Raw genomic sequence first — 18342 nt, forward strand, 5'->3', positions numbered from 1 at the left:
GTTATTTAGAGCTTAAAGTAAAGTTTTAAGCGCAAGTATAGTTAAAAGATATCTAGCTAATTATAAACCCTATCTTGCTAAAGTTGTACGTGTTATTATTCTAGATGCTATACTTAGCTTTAATATTCTCTATAAGGCTAAACCTGCCCTAAATTACCCTAGGACTCTTATAGAGGGCTCTCTTATAGTTGTACTTACGCTTAAATGTTACTTTAAGCTCTAAATAACACTTCACAAACGTACTAGGCTAGTTTATGCAAACATAGCCTAGATTACGCTTAGCGCGCAAAGAATTAGCTATATTAGCTATAAATGCTATCTAAGGGGAAATTCCTTGCGCATATAGCTTAAGTATAGTCTTAATAATTACCTGCTTCTTTTTATTGCCTAGCCTTTATAATTTAGCTGTAGAATTAGCTTGTAAAGGTTGTCTAGCGCTATAGTTATTTATTATCTTTTATAGGACTTTGCACATAGCTATAGCATATTTCTTTAAGAGTTTTATGTCTTATTTAAAAGCTTAGAGTGTAAGCTGTATCTAACATTCTTTTAGCGCGTCTAAGTAGTGTTGTGGGGAATGCATTAGTGTAGGAAGAGTAGTTTAGTGGGGTCTTGGCAAAAGTAAGCGACTTAGGTGTGTGAGCAACTCGCCCATGAAGTACGTTATAGTTATTTATTATTTTTTATAAAGCTTTATATATAGCTATAGTACATTTCTTTAAAAGTTTTATGTCTTATTTAAAAGCTTAAAGTGTAAGCTGTATCTAACATTTTTTTAGCGCGTCTAAGTAGTGTTGTAGGGAATGCATTAGTGTAAAAAGGGTAGTTTAGTAGGGTCTTAGCAAAAGTAAGCAACTTAGGTGTGTAAGCAACTCGCCTGTGAAGTACGTTATATTTTATATATTTTATATTTTAAGTTAGTCTAGAACGGAAATTTTGTTCAAATATCGTTCGTAAGAAGTAACAGAGGCTAAAGAAATGTATTTAAAGGAGAATGAGAAGGTTGGAAGTGTAGATGCATCATCTCGAGCGAGGTGGGTGGGACGCAGGGTTGCAGCAGGGTCGACTTCGAGGGAGTTGCAAGATTATCATTGCCGATGCCAGCAACTTTCTGACTACATCACGCCGTCCTTCCAAGGATACTAATGCCACATATGCAACAGTAGGAGTTGAAGTCGAAGATGATTGTTTGAATATTGGCGTATCCCTTTGTCGTAATCCAAGAACCTAACACACAGAAACCCCCTGCATAGCCCTAAGGACTAATAGAGCTAAGAGCCGACTGAGCTTCGTAGGTACAAAAAGATCATGATGAATCGTGAAGTCTGGCCTGTATCAATCCAATACAACCCAATACCAACTCATATCACGCAATTTCCACCGTCGCGTGCATGCAGTCCTTGTAGACAGACGCTCGAAAAAAGCACCTCCAACTCCGCCTATGCTTCCAAGACGCCTCGCTGGTGGGATAAATGGAACGACCAGAGTTTCCCGATAACCCACCCAAGTTGACAGTTTCCGGAGGTTCATGTGGAGGTTGAGGGGACATGGTCACATACCCAAAGGAGATGGTATACTTACCAACTTACCGGTCCGCGTAGAGTCGGTGTTGAGGCTCCGTTACGCAAGCCGTTGGTTGATGTTGGTTTTGATATTAATGTTAATATTGTCGATGATGATAAGATGTCTGCACTGGCGTCATTGTCCAGACAAGACAGAGACTATCTATGACGATTTGACGTGATCGTGTTGAGCCAGCTACTCTCTCAGTTCCACTCAGCCCCTTCGCTCATACTCCTCCACCTTCTTGTCCAAATTAACGGATCGTCATCTGCTTCACAACGCTCGCCTTGCCCGTGCCTGCGCCCTGTCCCGACACACTCGGCGCACCAGACTTCTTCTCAAAGATCTTCCAGAATTTAAGAGATTCGTCAGCAGCAGCCGTCGCAAGCATCTGGCCATCAGGGCTCAGGCACGAATGCAAGACCCTCGACTCATGAGCAGGAACTTCCATATTCTTCACTCCAGAGGGGTAACTCCAGATGCTGAGGCTATTGTCGGGGAAGCCACCACTAGAGACGATCTCCTTGTAGTGTGTGCTCCATCGTAGGCTGGTGACTTGGGAGTCAGTTTGGATGTGGTTGATGCGCGCGCCGGTCGTGGTGTTCCAGAAGTAGATCTGGCGGTCGTTGGAACCACCACCGGTCGCGAGAAGGTTAGATTGCCACGGGCACCAGGCTACAGCCTTAACAGCAGCACGGTGGTTCGTCTTGGTGAATTTGGGAGCGACGAGAGAGCGCGCATCCCAGATTGAGACAAGGTTATCGTTGGCTCCGGTAGCGAGTTGAGCTCCGTCTGCGCGCCATTCGAGTCCGCAAACTTCACCAGTGTGCGAGACTAGTTCAGCAACTTTGTGCTGGGCGATGCGGACATCGTGGTTGTAGACGAGGCCGGAGCGGGCACCGGTGGAGAGGATGTGCTTGTTCCAGCCCATGACACCAACACGGGTTTCATGGCCGAACATGCTTCGCAGCTTAGTGCCTTCCTCGACGTCCCAGATTTGAACTTCGCCTGTGCCGAGACCGACGCCGACATAGGCCCCGTCACCAGACCACTTCACGGAGGAGATATAGGTATCTTGGGAACATTCGAGGAGTGAGGCCACTGAGCCACTATCGGCAGACCAAACGTAGACTGAGCGCTCCAGACCAATGGCAACTTGGTTTCCGGAAGACCAGTCCAACAAGTTGAGATAGTAGTCATCGACAAGACCTGGTGCGTCGAGAACGCGTTCAGGGGCAGAAGGAATGCGACGACGGTTCTGTGCGTTGAGGGCACTGGCTGGCTTGAGGGGTCGGTTGTATTGAGATCGCAGGTCTATAGGCTTTGATGACTCGGGAGGAGCAGGCTTGAATGCGAGAATGCGCGTGTTAAGGTTGACTCCACACGCTGATGCAAGTGATGATTGGTATGCAACGGTATCGGGGGCGGGTTTGGACTGCGGCCGCCCATCCTCGTCGTCGTCGTCAAGACTGAGGCTTTCCAGTAATAGGGTGGCATCTTCTTCTGATCCTCGGCCCCCCATGTCAAAGGCACCGGCAGCGTTGGCAAGAACAGATGAGCCTTCGCCTGATGTTGAGCTTGACTTTGGTCGTTGATCAAGGTCGAGCTTCCCCGTGCCAACGTTGCAGATAGCCTCACTTGCGGTCCGGTTTGGGATGAAACGGTCGGCAGCGTTGTAGGCTATCCTCGTCTTGGTTGGTCGTGATCGAATAGTGCCATCTTTCCTTGATTTGGCAGGTGTCTTAGTTGTTGACGTCACGTTGCTCGTTCCCGTCAATGTCCAATCAGAAACGCCAAGGTCCAGTCGTCGCGGGGAGTATGTTGCTCGAGCGATGTTCGACTTGGGGGAATCTCGGACGGAGGCCTTGGAGATGGAGCGTTGGAATCGTGACATTAAGTTTCCGTTGCCGCCATGAATAGACTCATGTGCACCAGGCACATCGGGTGTCTGGGTTTGGGGCGTACGAGGAGAAGGAGTCAATGGCATCCGACCGCCAGCGGTGCGGGTGGAGAAGATTGATGAGCGGCTTTTGACCGGGGTCAGAACTGCTGGGCTTGCCATGGCTACTCGACTCCGTACTGCACAGTGTTAGCGAAGAGTCATGATTCTAAGGACACGTGATAGGTCACACAATATGCTTTCCTAGTTTTGCTGCTGGCGAAGAATTATTAGTGTTATACAATGCTGTAACAGATGCACAGAGGTATTGATTCGAATACGGTTTGAAGCGTTTTGGAAGATGTAGAGAGATGTAGATGGATGTGAGGGAGGTAAGGTGGGAAGGAAGAGAGGCAGCAGGATGGTGGGATTAAATATCGTTTGTTTATTCGTGCCGGTTGACAGGGCGACGAGGGCCTTACTCGCTCTAGCCGCTTCGGTTGCCGATGACATCACGTGCAGCCTCATCCCTCAGGTTCTGCTGAGCCGGGATACTGCCGGGCGCCCCTTCACCGCCCTGTGTCTTGTGCAGGTGTCAAGAGAGACCAGTCAGCCTCACTTCACACTTTCGCCCACGGCACAGCTTTCACTGAAATACAGCGTGAAATCGACGCTGCCTACCCTTAATGCCTCTCTCTTCACTTTGACACCCGCTCCGTACACTCAATGGCTCTGCCCGCCTTTGCTGCCCCTTCCCTTTTTGCCGGGAACCCTCCTGCTGCCAACCCCCCCTCGACGGCATTAACCCACCCAGCAGGCCCCTCCAGCTCTCCCAACAATACATTTCTCTTGTCCGCCAGCCCTGTGCGCGGCCGAAAGTCTGTTGCCGACGGCTACAAGCCGAAAATGATCACGACTGTCGGTGCCAAGCCTGCCTGCCTTGTCAACGCCTCCGTCACGTACGTCGGGAACGACCAGATCTACGCTTTCGGCGGGTTTGATCAGTATACCGATGAAGGCACGTCGTTGAAAGTGACAACGTTGTTTTGTTTGACTAACCTTCTTCGGTAGTGTACAACCACGTCCTTCGCCTGAACCTTGCATCTCGCCAGTGGAATCTCGTCGATAACTATGGAGACATTCCGGGCGTTCGAATGGGTGCGTTTTCGACAGATTAATACTTTCTGATCGCTATCGTACTGATACGAAGTGTATAGGTCATACGGCCAATCTCTGGCAGGGCGACAAACTCCTGGTCTTTGGCGGAGAGAACGAACACCGCCAACACCTGTCCGACGTCATAGTCTTTGACCTCAAGACCGCATACTGGACGCAACCCGAGCTCCATGGAGTGTCGCCCCGAGGTAGAGCCCGACATTCTGCAGTCATCCACGACGAGAAGCTATACATTAGTGGAGGACAGACCGGCCACGACAGCGTGCTCGACGACATATGCTATCTCGATCTCAAGACATGGACATGGTCACGGTCTTGGAAATTTGTCCCTCGATACGACCATGCGAGCTGGATTTGGAACGGCAGGATCTGGATCTTCGGCGGTATCAACGACGAGATGGAAAAGAATACTGAGATCTGGTGGCTAGATCTCCGCGGTAGTCCTGGATTTGAACAAGCCATGACGTATGGCACTGGCGACAGACAATTGGTCTCTAGGTATCACCGGTCCCTCCCAAACCCATCCCCTGGTCAGCAAACGACCGGCAGCACTGGGTATCTGGCAAATTCCAGTGTGCAATCTTACCCAAGCACATTAACGTCGGCTAGGTCGCCATATACTGCGCCAGGTTCTATATCTTCCCTAAAGTTCCATTCAAGCCCGAATCTCCCTTCCCAAGCAGCAGGCATGCACTTCCATGTCTTCTCTTCGGGATGCATGCTAGATTTTGTTACCCCGGCAGAACTCAGCTGCGAGACGAGTCTTTCCAGCTTAGAGCTAGACACGCTGCGTTGGCAAAAATTAGCTGATGGGAAGGATTTATTCAGCCAAAACTTTCGCTGGCATTACTGCACTATGAACGCCGAAGGCACACATGCATGGCTTCTTGGCAGTTCCGTCGAACCCTCGGGAGATGGCAACGGGATGACTGGCGGCGAATATCTCAGTGACGTGCTTGCTATCGACCTCCGCAAATATGGAATTCTTGGGAACGAGCTGGCATCAGATTCTCGAGCCAAAATACCTTCCTCCGACGCAAATGTTGGCTCCTACTTGACAGGAATTGGTGCTGATTTGTCGACCACGTTCGACAAGGCTCCTGACACCGGCAGCGGCGCGGACTTCGTGATCACAGCTTATCCCGACGATTATGACCTGGAGGCATCACCTGTAGATCCGCTCAGCTCTCCAACCGACGCTGTGATACCACAATCTCGCCCCATCCACGTTCACAAACTCATTCTACATGCGCGTTGGCCACACTTTGCTCGTCTATGGTCAGCCCAGATGGCAGAATTCCACTCCAAGAAGATGCACATTCCCGAGCCCTACTGCGCCGTCCGCGCCTTCCTCTTCTACCTCTACTCTGACAGCATTTCTCCCAACCCACAGAATGGCCCTAGTCTTAACGATGTCGCTGGTATGCTCGTCATGGCCAATATCTACGACATGCCACGTCTTCGGCTCCTCTGTGTCAACCGTCTCGGCCGAGAGCTTGACGTCGAGCATGCGGCATTCATCTGGGAGCGTGCTAGCACAGCTGGTGAAGAGTGGCTCAAGCGTCGTGCGGCAGCATTCTGCCTGAGCAATTGGGGTCGTATCGTCCGTACACGCGCTTTCAAGAACCTTCACCACGGCGCTCTTCTCGATCTCTGCGAAGAGATCGACAATGAAGGCAGAGCTGTCAGTGGCGAAGAGTTGGAGGTAATGGGCGCTCTGAATCGGCCTTTCGGCGGCTCTGGTAGCAATAGGAAACGCAGCCTCGGCAGTGCTGGTGTAGTGGCCGTTGGTGATGACGAAGCAGAAGAGGAAATCGAAGATGACGGTATGGATGTCAACTGAGACTAGCACTTTACACCCAATTTTTTTTTTTTGGAAGTACAAGATTACATTTCCCTCTTGAGCATTTGGCGAGGCGTTCGGGTACGTTTTTCATTTGACGGTCTTAAGTTCTAAAAAATGATCCATTTCACACCTTCCTTTATCTTTGGTCAAAAGCGTAAGGGTTACGAAGGCAATTCACTACTTTGCTCTCTTCTTCTTCTTTCACTTCCTCCATTTTGATGGATATACGATGGACGGTGTCTGGATGGGACTGGATCTGTTAAAGAGCATTTTTTGGAGTTCATGTCAGCCATGCAGGTTGCAGGGTCATTGGAATTCCTTTCTCTGGTCTGGTCTGGAATGGCGCGTACGTCCGCTGGATTCGGGGGGAATTCAGTTGTCCTTTGTCTGGCACTGCCTTTGCTGTGTCTGGTTGTCTTAGAATGATCAATGACTTCTGCGATATAAGTGCGCGTTATGGGAAGGATTTGAATGAGGGTAAATGATTTTTATAAGAGGTATGAGAGTGATGAGATGAGGTCATAGGATAGGATGGGGGAAATTAGTTATGGTTTAGATTAGTGATTGGTTTGGTCTGCGACCTGGAAAATATGAGTGAATAAATGAATAAATGAATGAGTGAGTGTTAGAAATTGTATGCTTGATGTCAGCTTAGAGTTGGAAAGTGTTACGTCGGTACCTCACCTAACAGAGGGGTTGCACCTATGCTAGTTGTGGTGACTATGATTAGAGCGAAGAGAGGAGGTTAAGAAGGGCGAAAAGAGAAGTCTACACTTATCTTATCCTAACTAGGTAGCAGGAGCGTCCTAGGTAACCAACCTAGAGGGCTTATACAGAGGAGAGGAAGACAAGAGAGATTAAGAATCATTATTTACTTAGGTGCTCTTAGAAGGTAATAACGTACTTTACAGGCAAGTTGCTTACACACCTAAGTTACTTACTTTTGCTAAGACCCTACTAAACTACTCTTTCTACACTAATGTATTCCCTATAACACTACTTAGACGCGCTAAAAGAATGTTAGATATAGCTTACACTCTAAGCTTTTAAATAAGACATAAAAATCTTAAAAAAACATGCTATAGCTATATATAAAGTTCTATAAAAAATAAAAAATAACTATAGCACTAGACAACTTTTATAAGCTAATTCTATAGCTAAATTATAAAGGCTAAGTAATAAAAAAAAGTAGGTAATTATTAAAACTATACTTAAGCTATATGCGTAAGGAATTTCCCCTTAGATAGCATTTATAGCTAATATAGCTAATTCTTTACACGCTAAGCATAATCTAGGCTATGTTTACATAAACTAGCTTAGTATATTTATAAAGTGTTATTTAAAGCTTAAAGTAATGTTTAAGTGTAAGTATAACTATAAAAGAGCTTTTTATAAGAGTTCTAAGGTAATTTAAAGCAGGTTTAGCCTTATAAAGAATATTAAAGCTAAGTATAGCATTTAAAATAATAACACATATAACTTTAGTAAAATAAGGTTTATAATTAGCTAAATATCTTTTAACTATACTTATACTTAAAACTTTACTTTAAGCTTTAAATAACACTTTATAAACATACTAGGCTAGTTTATGTAAACATAGCCTAGATTATGCTTAGTGCGTAAAGAATTAGCTATATTAGCTATAAATGCTATTTAAAAGGAAATTCCTTACACATATAGCTTAAGTATAGTCTTAATAATTACCTACTTTTTTTTATTACCTAGCCTTTATAATTTAGCTATAGAATTAGCTTATAAAGGTTGTCTAGTGCTATAGTTATTTATTATTTTTTATAAAACTTTATACATAGCTGTAGCACATTTTTTTAAGAGTTTTATGTTTTGTTTAAAAGCTTAAAGTGTAAGCTATATCTAATGTTCTTTTAGCACATCTAAGTAGTGTTATAGGGAATGCATTAGTGTAGAAAGAGTAGTTTAGTAGGGTCTTAGTAAAAGTAAGTAACTTAGGTGTGTAAGCAACTCGCCTGTAAAGTATGTTAAGTAGTAAAGTATTAAGCGCTTTATTATTAAAAAAATACTAACGTACACTATAGGCAAGTTGCTTACACACCTAAGTTGCTTACTTTTACTAAGACTCTACTAAACTACTTTTTTTACACTAATACATTTCTAATAACACTACTTAGATGTGCTAAAAAAAAACTTAGATATAGCTTACACTTTAAGCTTTTAAATAAAATATAACACTTTTAAAGTAATATACTATAGCTATAACTATGTAAAGTCTTTTAAATAATAATTAATAACTAATACACTAGATAATCTTTATAAGCTAATTTTATAGCTAACTTATAAAGGCTAGATAATAATAAAAAGTAGGTAATTATTAAGAATATACTTAAGCTATATGCATAAGAATTTTCCTTTTAGCTAAGTACTATAGCTAATATAGCTAAGTCTTTACACCCTAAGCAGAATCTAGGCTATATTAGCATAAACTAGCCTAGTGTATTTATAAAGTGTTATCTAAAGCTTTAAGTACAGTTTTAAGTGTAAGTATAGTTAGTAAATATCTAGCTTATTATAAAGCCTATCTTAATAAAGTTATAAGTGTTGTTATTCTAAATGCTATACTTAGCTTTAATATTCTTTATAAGGCTAAATTAGCTTTAAATTACTCTAGAATTTTTATAAAAAGCTTTTCTATAGTTGTAGCAAGGTAGACACAGTTAACTACGTAGCCTTCTCTTGCTTATAGAGGTTTAGGCTAGACTAGAGACAACTGCTAGTGCTAGCCCTAGCATTATCTATATATATATTATACTATGCAAGAATACTTAGCTTGAGTATTCTCGTGCGTACCTTTTAGTACAGTAGGGAAAGTTGTATAGTATTAGCTTAGCAGGCGGGGCGCCTACCTTATTACAATAGTTATACTTGCACTTAAACTTTACTTTAAGCTTTAAATAACACTTTATAAACATACTAGGCTAGTTTATGCTAACATAGCCTAAATTATACTTAGCGTGTAAAGAATTAGCTATATTAGCTATTGTTACTAGCTAAAAAGAAAATTCCTATATATATAGCTTAATTATATGTTTAATAATTACTTACTTTTTATTATTATTTAGCTTTTATAAGTTAGCTATAAAATTAACTTGTAAAAGTTATTAAGTATATTAGTTGTTTATTATTTTTTAAAAAGCTTTATACATAGCTGTAGCATGTTACAATAAGAGGTATTAAGTAGGAAACACAGGTTACAGAGAGGGAATGCAGGATAGGAGGGTGTAACAAGAGTAAACCTTAGGGTTAGAGGCAGAGGTACAGAGGCTAAGAAGCCTATATACCCTGTGCCAAGCCCTTAGGATACTTAGGGGTTGGATAGCTGTAACATAACTGTAACAGTTACTTTAAAAGTGTTACATCTTATTTAAAAGCCTAGAGTATAAGCTATATCTAACATTCTTTTAGCGCGTTTAAGTAGTGTTATTAGAAATGCATTAGAGTAGAAAGAGTAGTTTAGTAGAGTCTTAGCAAAAGTAAGCAACTTAGGTGTGTAAGCAACTTGTCTATAGTGTACGTTACTAATACATCTACTAATTAACTTTTAATATACTAATAAAAAAAGTTAAATACTTTTAGCTTTTTATTATAACAGTGCTGCTTGTCAAGCTCTGCTGCTAGTTACATGATCTCCTTAAGGGTTAAGCGAGCGCGCTAGCGCCTTGGCGCCGCGCAAGCTTTTCTCTCGCGAAAACCCTTCGCCTTCTTCATTCCCCATCCTAGTTTAGCTAAAATAGAGCCGACATAATCTACCTTGCTTCCCTAGCTTTATATAGTAGTAGAGACAGTGCTTGTTATTACATTAAACTAGAATTAATTCTATTTTAGCTAGAGAACAGCAACATAATATTAGAGTCTTACTAAACAATTAGCCTATGCGCTTAATTTGCTAATAACTACCTACTAAGCAACTATTATATAACTAAGCAGAGCCTTTAGTTTGTTAACACGCTCTGTAAAATCCTACTTAGGCTAGGTACTCTAACGCCTTTTAAAGAGCTCTATGCTAAGCAAGACGCTGCAGCTAAATTAACTATAAGAAGAGGCCTATATTACCTGTATAACAGAAGAGAGCTTAGAGCTCTATTATACTAATTACTCTAGAAGAGATTACTCTGCTAGATCCTTTGCTACATAATTAGAAGCTTTAAAGCAGTAGGTAATACAGGTCTAGAGACAGCAGGCTTACTAACTAATTAGCTGCACTGCTAGCAGCATTAAACTAATACTAGCAAAGAGAAACTCTTAAAGCCTAAGATGCGAGTAGACTCTACCGCTCTACTAACTAGCAAATAGCACACGCTTAAACCTAGGACACTTAAGAGCAGCGTTAAAGTTTATAGAGAAAAAGTCTTTAAAAAGAACTACATAATTAAAAAACTTTATAAATAGGCTTAGTAAAATAAAAAACTAATAGTAGTTAGAACTAAAAAGGTTTTATAAAGTAATAATATATATAAACTTTATAACCTTACTATTACTTTACTTATGCTTATAACTAGTAAAAAAGTAGTCTTTGCTAATATGCTAGTCTAATATGTTCTTAAAACACAGACCTTCTATAACTATACTAACACGCTAGTAAAAGTGTTTAATAAGGTAAAAAAAAAACTACTAGAAGCTTAAGAATAGGTAGCTAAATTCTAGAAGCTGCTAGATAACGCCTTAGTAAAGCTAGCTAACTAGGGCAAAGAAATTACTACCTTAAAAAACCTACCTAAGCTAGCATTTATAGACACTTTTTCCTTATCCCTTTTAAAATAAACTAGTAGTGTACTTATAGCAACACTAATTATAAGCACTTTAGAAAAGTAGCTGCGCTTTAAACCTATAACTCTAGCTACACTAAACACTACATAGTTTACCTTAGAAAGCTAGAGAGAAGGCTTATAATACTCTACTAAAGTAGTAGACCTGTCTATATTTATAAGTAATAATAACTAAAACAATAAGCACTAGAAGAACCTGCTAGCAAGTAAGCTACTATATAATACTAATTACTTTATCTCTCTAGATAGTAATTTAAAGAACTATAAAAATGTATAAACGCACTATACTAAATTAAAGATAAGTAAAAAAGCTCTAAGCTACCTATAACTATACTTTAATATAATAAAGAAACATAGCTAGCAGCTTATAGCTACTAATATTATTAAATTTTTAAAAAAGCTTTTATTAACACTTACTAGCGCTTTAAAGCTAGAGCTAAGCTTTACTAGCTTAAGATAAAGTTATTCTAAAACTTTAAAGACTTTAAAGTTTAGTTTACCTAACCTGCTAATAAAGCTAAGCTGCTGCTAGACTAATAAAAGAATAGGATTTATAATACTTTCTTAAGTTTACTACTTATACACATAGAAATTTACTACTATAACTCTATAATAAGCTTCTTTAACTACTGCTACTAAGCCTAATAGATTACATTCTCTCTATAGAAGGTAGCTGTAGAGACTAGTGCTTAGCGCGCTTAGAGAAGTCTAGAGAAGCCTACTTGTAAGAACATTCTACAACTATAAGTTGCAGCTTTACTAGCGCAAGGTGTAACTTTACTGCTGCTGCTAACAGCTAAGAATAATCTTATATACTATTACTATTATAAGCTAGACTACTTTAGCTGTAACTATAGACATTTTTATATAAAAAATAAGCTAATAGAAGCTGTAAACTTAAATATAATGTTAAATAATAAAAAAGCACTATTATTAGAGAAAACTTTACTTTAGAGGAAGTCTTCTTTTTAGAGACACATAATAAAGCCTTTATTTCTAAACTATAGCAGCTACTTTTTAGTAAAAAGCTATTTATATTGCTTTACTACATCTTTACTAATAGAATAGTTATTAAGCTTAATAGTCTTATTAACACTAGTATAAGTAGTTATAACTTACTTTATTTTAAGTACTTATATGTAGTAAAGAAAGATCGTAAGGTAAAGCTTTTTAAAATAGCGCTTGTCCCTCTAGTAGAGTATAATAATAGACTAAATAGACAGGTATATAAGTACTTTAAAGCTAATCTAGTTCTAGATAGCTACTAAATACTATTATACTTTATACCTTATAACACTAGTTATTATTCGCAGAGCTTGCTCTGCTTATTATATTCGGGTTTGCAGAATAAAAAGTTGAGCAGAATCTCCTCTTTTAGACGCGCTAGTTAGTTAGAATTTCTTTAGATAAACCCTAGTAACGCTATTTCTCTGTCACCTTATGTATTTCTTACATTCTTTTTTATAAAAAAATGTATACCTAATATAGGTGCACCTTTCTGTTAATTTGCATGCAGTTTTCTCTAGCATGCGTTGTGTAAAACATGTTTAAATTATAGTTAGTTGCGTCTGTTCCACCTCTCTAGCCACATCGGTGTGTCGGGGATTGGCATCAGCCACATTGGTGTGTCGGGGATTGGCATCAGCCGCATCGGTGTGTCGGGGATTGGCATCAGCCGCATCGGTGTGTCGGGGATTGGCAGTTGCTCACACACCTGAGTTGCTCACTTTTGCCAAGACCACACCACAACAAACTTTATAACAACCCGCTCTAGCACTATAGAGTAGAGTACAGCTTAGAATATTATTTAGATACTACTTCTACTTCTTGCTTACACGTTTGCGCGTTATGCCTAGTCTAATTGCACTGTCTGCAGCGCCTTTAGGATTGCTTACATAAACTTTTATTAAAACTTATAAAAGTAGCTATCTGTAACGAGGTCGGCACAGTCAACCACGTGGTCTTCTCTCGCTCATAGAGGTTTAGGCTAGACTAGAGACAACCGCTAGTGCTAGTGCTAGCCCTAGCATTATCTATATATATATTATACTATGCAAGAATACTTAGCTTAAGTATTCCCGTGCGTACCTTTTAGTACAGTAGGGAAAGTCGCATAGTATTAGCTTAGCAGGCGGGGCGTCTACCTTATTACACAACGCTAGAGACCGCAAGGTGCAAAGGGGGGGATGTGAGAGGTATTAAGCAGGAAACACAGGTCACAGAGAGGGAATGCAGGATAGGGGGGTAACGAGAGAGAGTAAACCTTAGTGTCGGAGGCAGAGGTACTGACTTGACCTTGGCTTTTACAGCTTGTTAATTTTGCCAACATTACTAGGCTCAGCAAGGGTATCTTATCTGCAAGTCCATTCACATGTGGGATTCTTCTGGATAGTTCAGGAAAGGAGCATCTCTCCCGCATGCCACGATTTTGATGGACTCACAGAATTGCCATATACTCTACGACTATACACCCCCAAGAGTGTCCGTAGCCTGAAGCATTGGTCAACAATGAATTTGGCTTGCACGAGGCTTGCAGGAGGAAGTTACGTTATATCGTTTCGGGGTGGTTAATCCGTACAGTCCAAGGCGGTTTTTTTGATCGGATTTGAAAACATAGTGCTGCTTTCCACTCCTGAGAGGTATAAGAACAGAAAGTCGCTTTCAATCTTCTGTTTTTCGTTCTCCCAGTTTGAATCGCCAAAGGGCTTGCACCATCCTGTGATCACTACTTCTGGCACACTTCTTCTAGCACACTTCTTCTGGCACACTTCTTCTGGTCACACCAAGCGTCTCCCTGAACATCCTCCTACTTTGGCCTCTTTACTTGACTCCTCTTCGATGCTCCCCGGCAGCAGCGTAAGCCTCACTATCGGTTAAAAGTCGAGTCCCGTCCGTAACCAGCACTGTGTGCAATACAAACCAACGGGTGCAGCGCTCACTAACATCTGTACCAATACCGCTAGAAGCTATCAAGGTCAGAACCAGTGGCACCTTTTTCTAGACAACACGCTCACGTTTATAAAGAAGCTTTCTTCGCAGTTTTTTACGGACTACTTCGCAGACATTTTCGTTATGCCTACCCCCAATAAACAGCCGGATTCCTCAGGGCAGCAAGGCGCTGCTGCTACAAATGGACAAGCGGCAAGCAGGGGCAATGAAAAGGGTGGTAACCAGAACAGCAGCAGCACCACACACAACTCATCTGGTGTAGCCTTTATAGGCAATTTGGACCTGGGCGACGGAGCCATTAAGGTCGATTCAACGCCATATTCTACATACTCGAAGGAGGGTGGAGTCAGCACTGGCACAAAGGATTGACTGCAGACGAGCGGTGACGGATTACTGTGTTTTAGCGTGTAATGCACGGCCTCGCGTAATGCACAGTTCTGCGCGAAGCTGTTAAAACTTCAACCACCTCTCTCTTAACTAATATGGGTAGTATTAAGGCTGCTTTAGAGTTACTAAAATTGCTAAAACCTAAAGAATTACTAAATTATGCTACAGTAGCTAGGCAGTATAGTGTTAATTAATCTACACTTTTAAGGCGTTACTAACGTGTTACCTGCCTGCGTGCAGAGAAACTTAAAAATTAGCAACTACTTAGCCTAGTGCAGAAAAAAGAGCTAGTAAAGTACATTAATAAACTTTACACAAAAGATTTATTTTTTTTAAAATAAATAATTTAAAATTTTATAATAAAAATAAGTAGTAAGTAAGCTAGTAAAAGCTAAGTTAATTAATTTATTAAAAGGCACTTTATTAACTTATTATTTTAATAGACATTTAGTATAACTGCTGTGCATAATAAAGCTAACTTAGCATTTAAGTACTTACTATATTTTAAGCTTATACATAAAAAAATTAAGTAATATAGCATAGAACTACAGCATACTTATAATATAAATAAAAAGGGCTTTTTAATTAAGGTACTATTAAAAATAAAGTAAATCTTCTCTAAATAGTAGTATAAGTAAAGTATTAAGTAGCAGCTTATACAGAATAGTAATTATAAGTAAATTATAATAATAGCTTATATCTACGCTAACAGTAGCTCTCTTATGCTTATACTAATCTACTAAGCTGTTTTTAACTATATATAAAACTTTTAGCTATAAAATTTTAACTTTTTTAAGTATTAAGCTTTTTTTACTTTATTACTTATAAGTTAAATAAATAATAAACTAGGCCTAGTATAGCTTAAACATGTGTTTAATTATAAGACTAAAGTAAAAGTATAATAAGTGTACTAACTTTTATTTTTAGATAGTTATAAATTATATGTTTTAATAGAGTTTATTAAGTACTATAATAATAATAAGATTCTTCTAGCTATATACTTACTATATGCAACTTATACACTGCAGCCTTTTAATGTTTACATGTTTAAACTTTTTTTATTAGCCTACTTAGCTAAGCTAGCTAGCTTTATAGATAAATGCTAAAGACTATTATTAATTAAAAAAAACTTTTATAGCATGTTTAATAAAGCTTAAAAAAAATTTTTTAAGTATAAAACTATTTTTAGTGCTTTTAAAGTAACTAGTTTATTACTATTTAAGCTATAAGTAGTCTTAAATTAATTTTACTATAAGTAAAAAAAGTAACTATCTTTTAGTAAAAGCACTAGCTTAGCGCTTAGTGTAAAGGATTAAAAAAAGGTTAAAAGCTTTTTAAATAAAGTTATTAGTAATTTTTATAAAAAAGATATATAAAAGCTTAAAAAAACTATTTAGTTATTCTTAGTGTGTTATATCCTTCTCTAGTGTAAGCTTAAGCAGGTTAAAGATGCGCTAATTAATAAAAAAAAGCGCTGCTAGCATAGTAAGCCTCTTCTACTAGAAGCACTTTTAAAATATTATAGTAGTGCAACTTTTTAGTTTCTAAATAAGGTCTAAAAAGCACATAATTATTAAGTATAAAAAGATACTAAAAAAAAGGCTTTATAGCTTTAAAAATAAAAAAAAGTAAAGTGTAAAAAAGTAAAAAAAGCTAAAAAGGCGCGTGCAGTTAAAAAAAAAAGGCATAAAGTAGTAATAGTAAAAAAGGCTTACCTATAAGAGCTTAAGATAAAAGTAGCTTAATAAAAGAAGGCAGAGCTTACCTAGCAGGTTAATTAATAGCTTAAAAATAACCTCTAGCAGGTAATAAAGGGCAAGTAGAAAGCTCCTACGCCTATTACTAGTACACTAGAGGATTTTAATAATAATGTAGCATTAAATAAAAAAAAGAAGCTAGCATTAGGTAGAACTTAATATAGTAGGTAAATTAACCTTCTTATAAAGTATTACATGTAAATTATTACTAAAATTAGAATTTATAGCATTTAATTAGTATTATAATAAAAAATTTATATAATTTATAATTTATGTAAGTCTCTAGAGCTTTAAAAGTGAAAGGCGCAGATTGCTAAAATCGTGCATTACGCGAGGCCGTGCATTACGCGCTAAAACATGGTATTGTTTTTCCGGATGTTCTTTTAGTTCCGATCACCCCCACTTGTAGTGTCCTGCCGAAGAATCAGACATATAACTTCACGTTTCTCGCACTACATGCTCGGATTCGCAGAAACTGTGCACACCCAAGAAGCGATGCCGATAAGACAGGCTATGCAACTATATTCAGTGCTGCAAATGCCACCATCTGTGAGGGAGCGTGCCACCAGGGCTGCATCCCTCATGGAGACTCTCCCGTACCTGACAAGCATAAAGACGGTGTCCACTGGAGCTCTCGAACTTTTCCGATATGACTGGGCGGAGGAATTCACGGAACTAGCAGACGAAATCACTAGATCGATGGTATGATCTATGTCCGCAAACACGAGCTCTACTAACGTTAACAGAAACACGATATTCAGCATAGGGCGAAACTCGTCGCCGGTCTGGAATTCACCAAAGCAGCGTCTGATGCGGTTCGGCTGGCGATTGTTATACTAACGAAAGGCAAACTCCAGATACGGAACCAGATCGTTATTCTTGTCCCATTCCTACTTTCTAGAGACGCATTCGGAAAGGCTCTGCCGTATGTTCCTGAGGAGGTCAAGAGAATCTACCAGTCTCTGCAGGCTTTTCATGGTGTAAACGCTGCCTTCCACCTGAGTCATAAGGGGGAGCACCTGTGTACACTAGAGCTGCAGCTTGACTTTGTCACTCTAGCCTTTGGCAATTTCGATCTCGAATCCTCTACCGCGACTCCGGTCCTTCTGTGGGTACATCCCGCGTCACCAGCAGAAGGAGAAGCTGAAGACTGCACTAAGAGTCGTGGACATTCAAGATAGCTAGCCTATGGAAAAGGTAGAAAACAGATTGATGCTTGCAGATGTTTCCGGATCTTGCATGAGTATATCGTTTACAAATGACGATGGCGTTTCCAAGACACGCTGTCCTGACAGAGCTGTGGGTGGGCGGAATATAGAAGTACTGTCTGCATGCCCCTCTTCGAACAGAGGACGGAAATTTTCGCTTGATTCTTGCGCTCGCTTGTCAAGATTCGGACCTATATACTAAGTACAGGTCACATGACCTCTGAACAGGTCACGTGAGGCCACACAGTCTCATATTGAGACATCCGGCCTTACAGCGCCTAGGACTTAACTAGACTAGTTAGTGTATATAGCTTTAGAAGATGTTTTTTTAATTACTACTACTCTATTTATAAGCTTATAGATCTTTTATTCTTGTAGGACTTTTACTAAGATTATGTAGTCTTGTAGGTTAGAGCAGAGCGCTTAGAAGTAAATACTTTTTAAGCTATTATAGTTCTTAATCTTTTTTACGTTATTTACTAACTACATAAAGTTAAAGTTAAAGGCGTGTAGAAAGGATTTCTTTTGTTAGATAGTTTATAGCTTATTTTTAGCTTTTTTATCTAAGAGTAGGTTTATAAACTAAGACTTAAGGAACTTCTAAAATTATAATTTTATACTATTTTTATTTTAAGCTAACTATAATATACTCACGTCTAACGTAGTTTTTTTTAACTAACTAAATATATGTTTTACTTTTTAGTTTAGAAGCAGACTATTATTTTCTATTTTATATGCTATTTAGATTCTAAACTGCTGCTAATTTTTATAGTTCTTA

General features: G+C 39.6%; 4 protein-coding genes across 4 annotated transcripts; 3 read left to right on the top strand and 1 right to left on the bottom strand.

The window, feature by feature from the left end:
- Positions 1-1780: 1780 nt before the first annotated feature.
- On the bottom strand, positions 1781-3830 carry BDR25DRAFT_90323 (WD40 repeat-like protein). Its single transcript, XM_033699221.1, has 2 exons — positions 3696-3830; positions 1781-3642 (listed from the first exon to the last, which is right to left on the bottom strand). The coding sequence occupies exon 2, from the start codon at positions 3623-3625 to the stop codon at positions 1817-1819; it is 1809 nt and encodes a 602-aa protein (XP_033552917.1). The 5' UTR covers positions 3626-3642; positions 3696-3830; the 3' UTR covers positions 1781-1816.
- Positions 3831-4168: 338 nt separating this feature from the next.
- BDR25DRAFT_322393 (kelch repeat protein) lies at positions 4169-6461 on the top strand (the record flags this gene model as incomplete). Its single annotated transcript, XM_033692029.1, has 3 exons — positions 4169-4460; positions 4514-4600; positions 4660-6461. The coding sequence occupies 3 exons, from the start codon at positions 4169-4171 to the stop codon at positions 6459-6461; spliced, it is 2181 nt and encodes a 726-aa protein (XP_033552918.1).
- Positions 6462-13492: 7031 nt separating this feature from the next.
- On the top strand, positions 13493-14581 carry BDR25DRAFT_350367 (uncharacterized protein; the record flags this gene model as incomplete). The annotated part of the gene is made up of 7 exons (XM_033694690.1): positions 13493-13507; positions 13573-13624; positions 13656-13829; positions 13881-13981; positions 14013-14119; positions 14165-14237; positions 14288-14581. 7 exons carry the CDS (start codon positions 13493-13495, stop codon positions 14579-14581), a joined length of 816 nt encoding a protein of 271 aa, XP_033552919.1.
- Positions 14582-16794: 2213 nt separating this feature from the next.
- Positions 16795-17823, top strand: BDR25DRAFT_339939 (uncharacterized protein). The gene is made up of 2 exons (XM_033693456.1): positions 16795-17058; positions 17103-17823. Exons 1-2 carry the CDS (start codon positions 16813-16815, stop codon positions 17535-17537), a joined length of 681 nt encoding a protein of 226 aa, XP_033552920.1. The 5' UTR covers positions 16795-16812; the 3' UTR covers positions 17538-17823.
- The last annotated feature ends 519 nt before the right edge of the window (positions 17824-18342 follow it).

This window comes from Lindgomyces ingoldianus (assembly GCF_010093535.1).
Source record: "Lindgomyces ingoldianus strain ATCC 200398 unplaced genomic scaffold BDR25scaffold_4, whole genome shotgun sequence".
Classification (NCBI taxonomy): domain Eukaryota; kingdom Fungi; phylum Ascomycota; class Dothideomycetes; order Pleosporales; family Lindgomycetaceae; genus Lindgomyces; species Lindgomyces ingoldianus.

Coding starts and splice junctions, on each gene's coding strand:
- BDR25DRAFT_90323 (XM_033699221.1), bottom strand. CDS start 3,625: ATGGCAAGCCCAGCAGTTCTGACCCCGGTCAAAAGCCGCTCATCAATC.
- BDR25DRAFT_339939 (XM_033693456.1), top strand. CDS start 16,813: ATGCTCGGATTCGCAGAAACTGTGCACACCCAAGAAGCGATGCCGATA. Junction 17,059..17,102: donor ACGAAATCACTAGATCGATG/GTATGATCTATG, acceptor TAACGTTAACAG/AAACACGATATTCAGCATAG.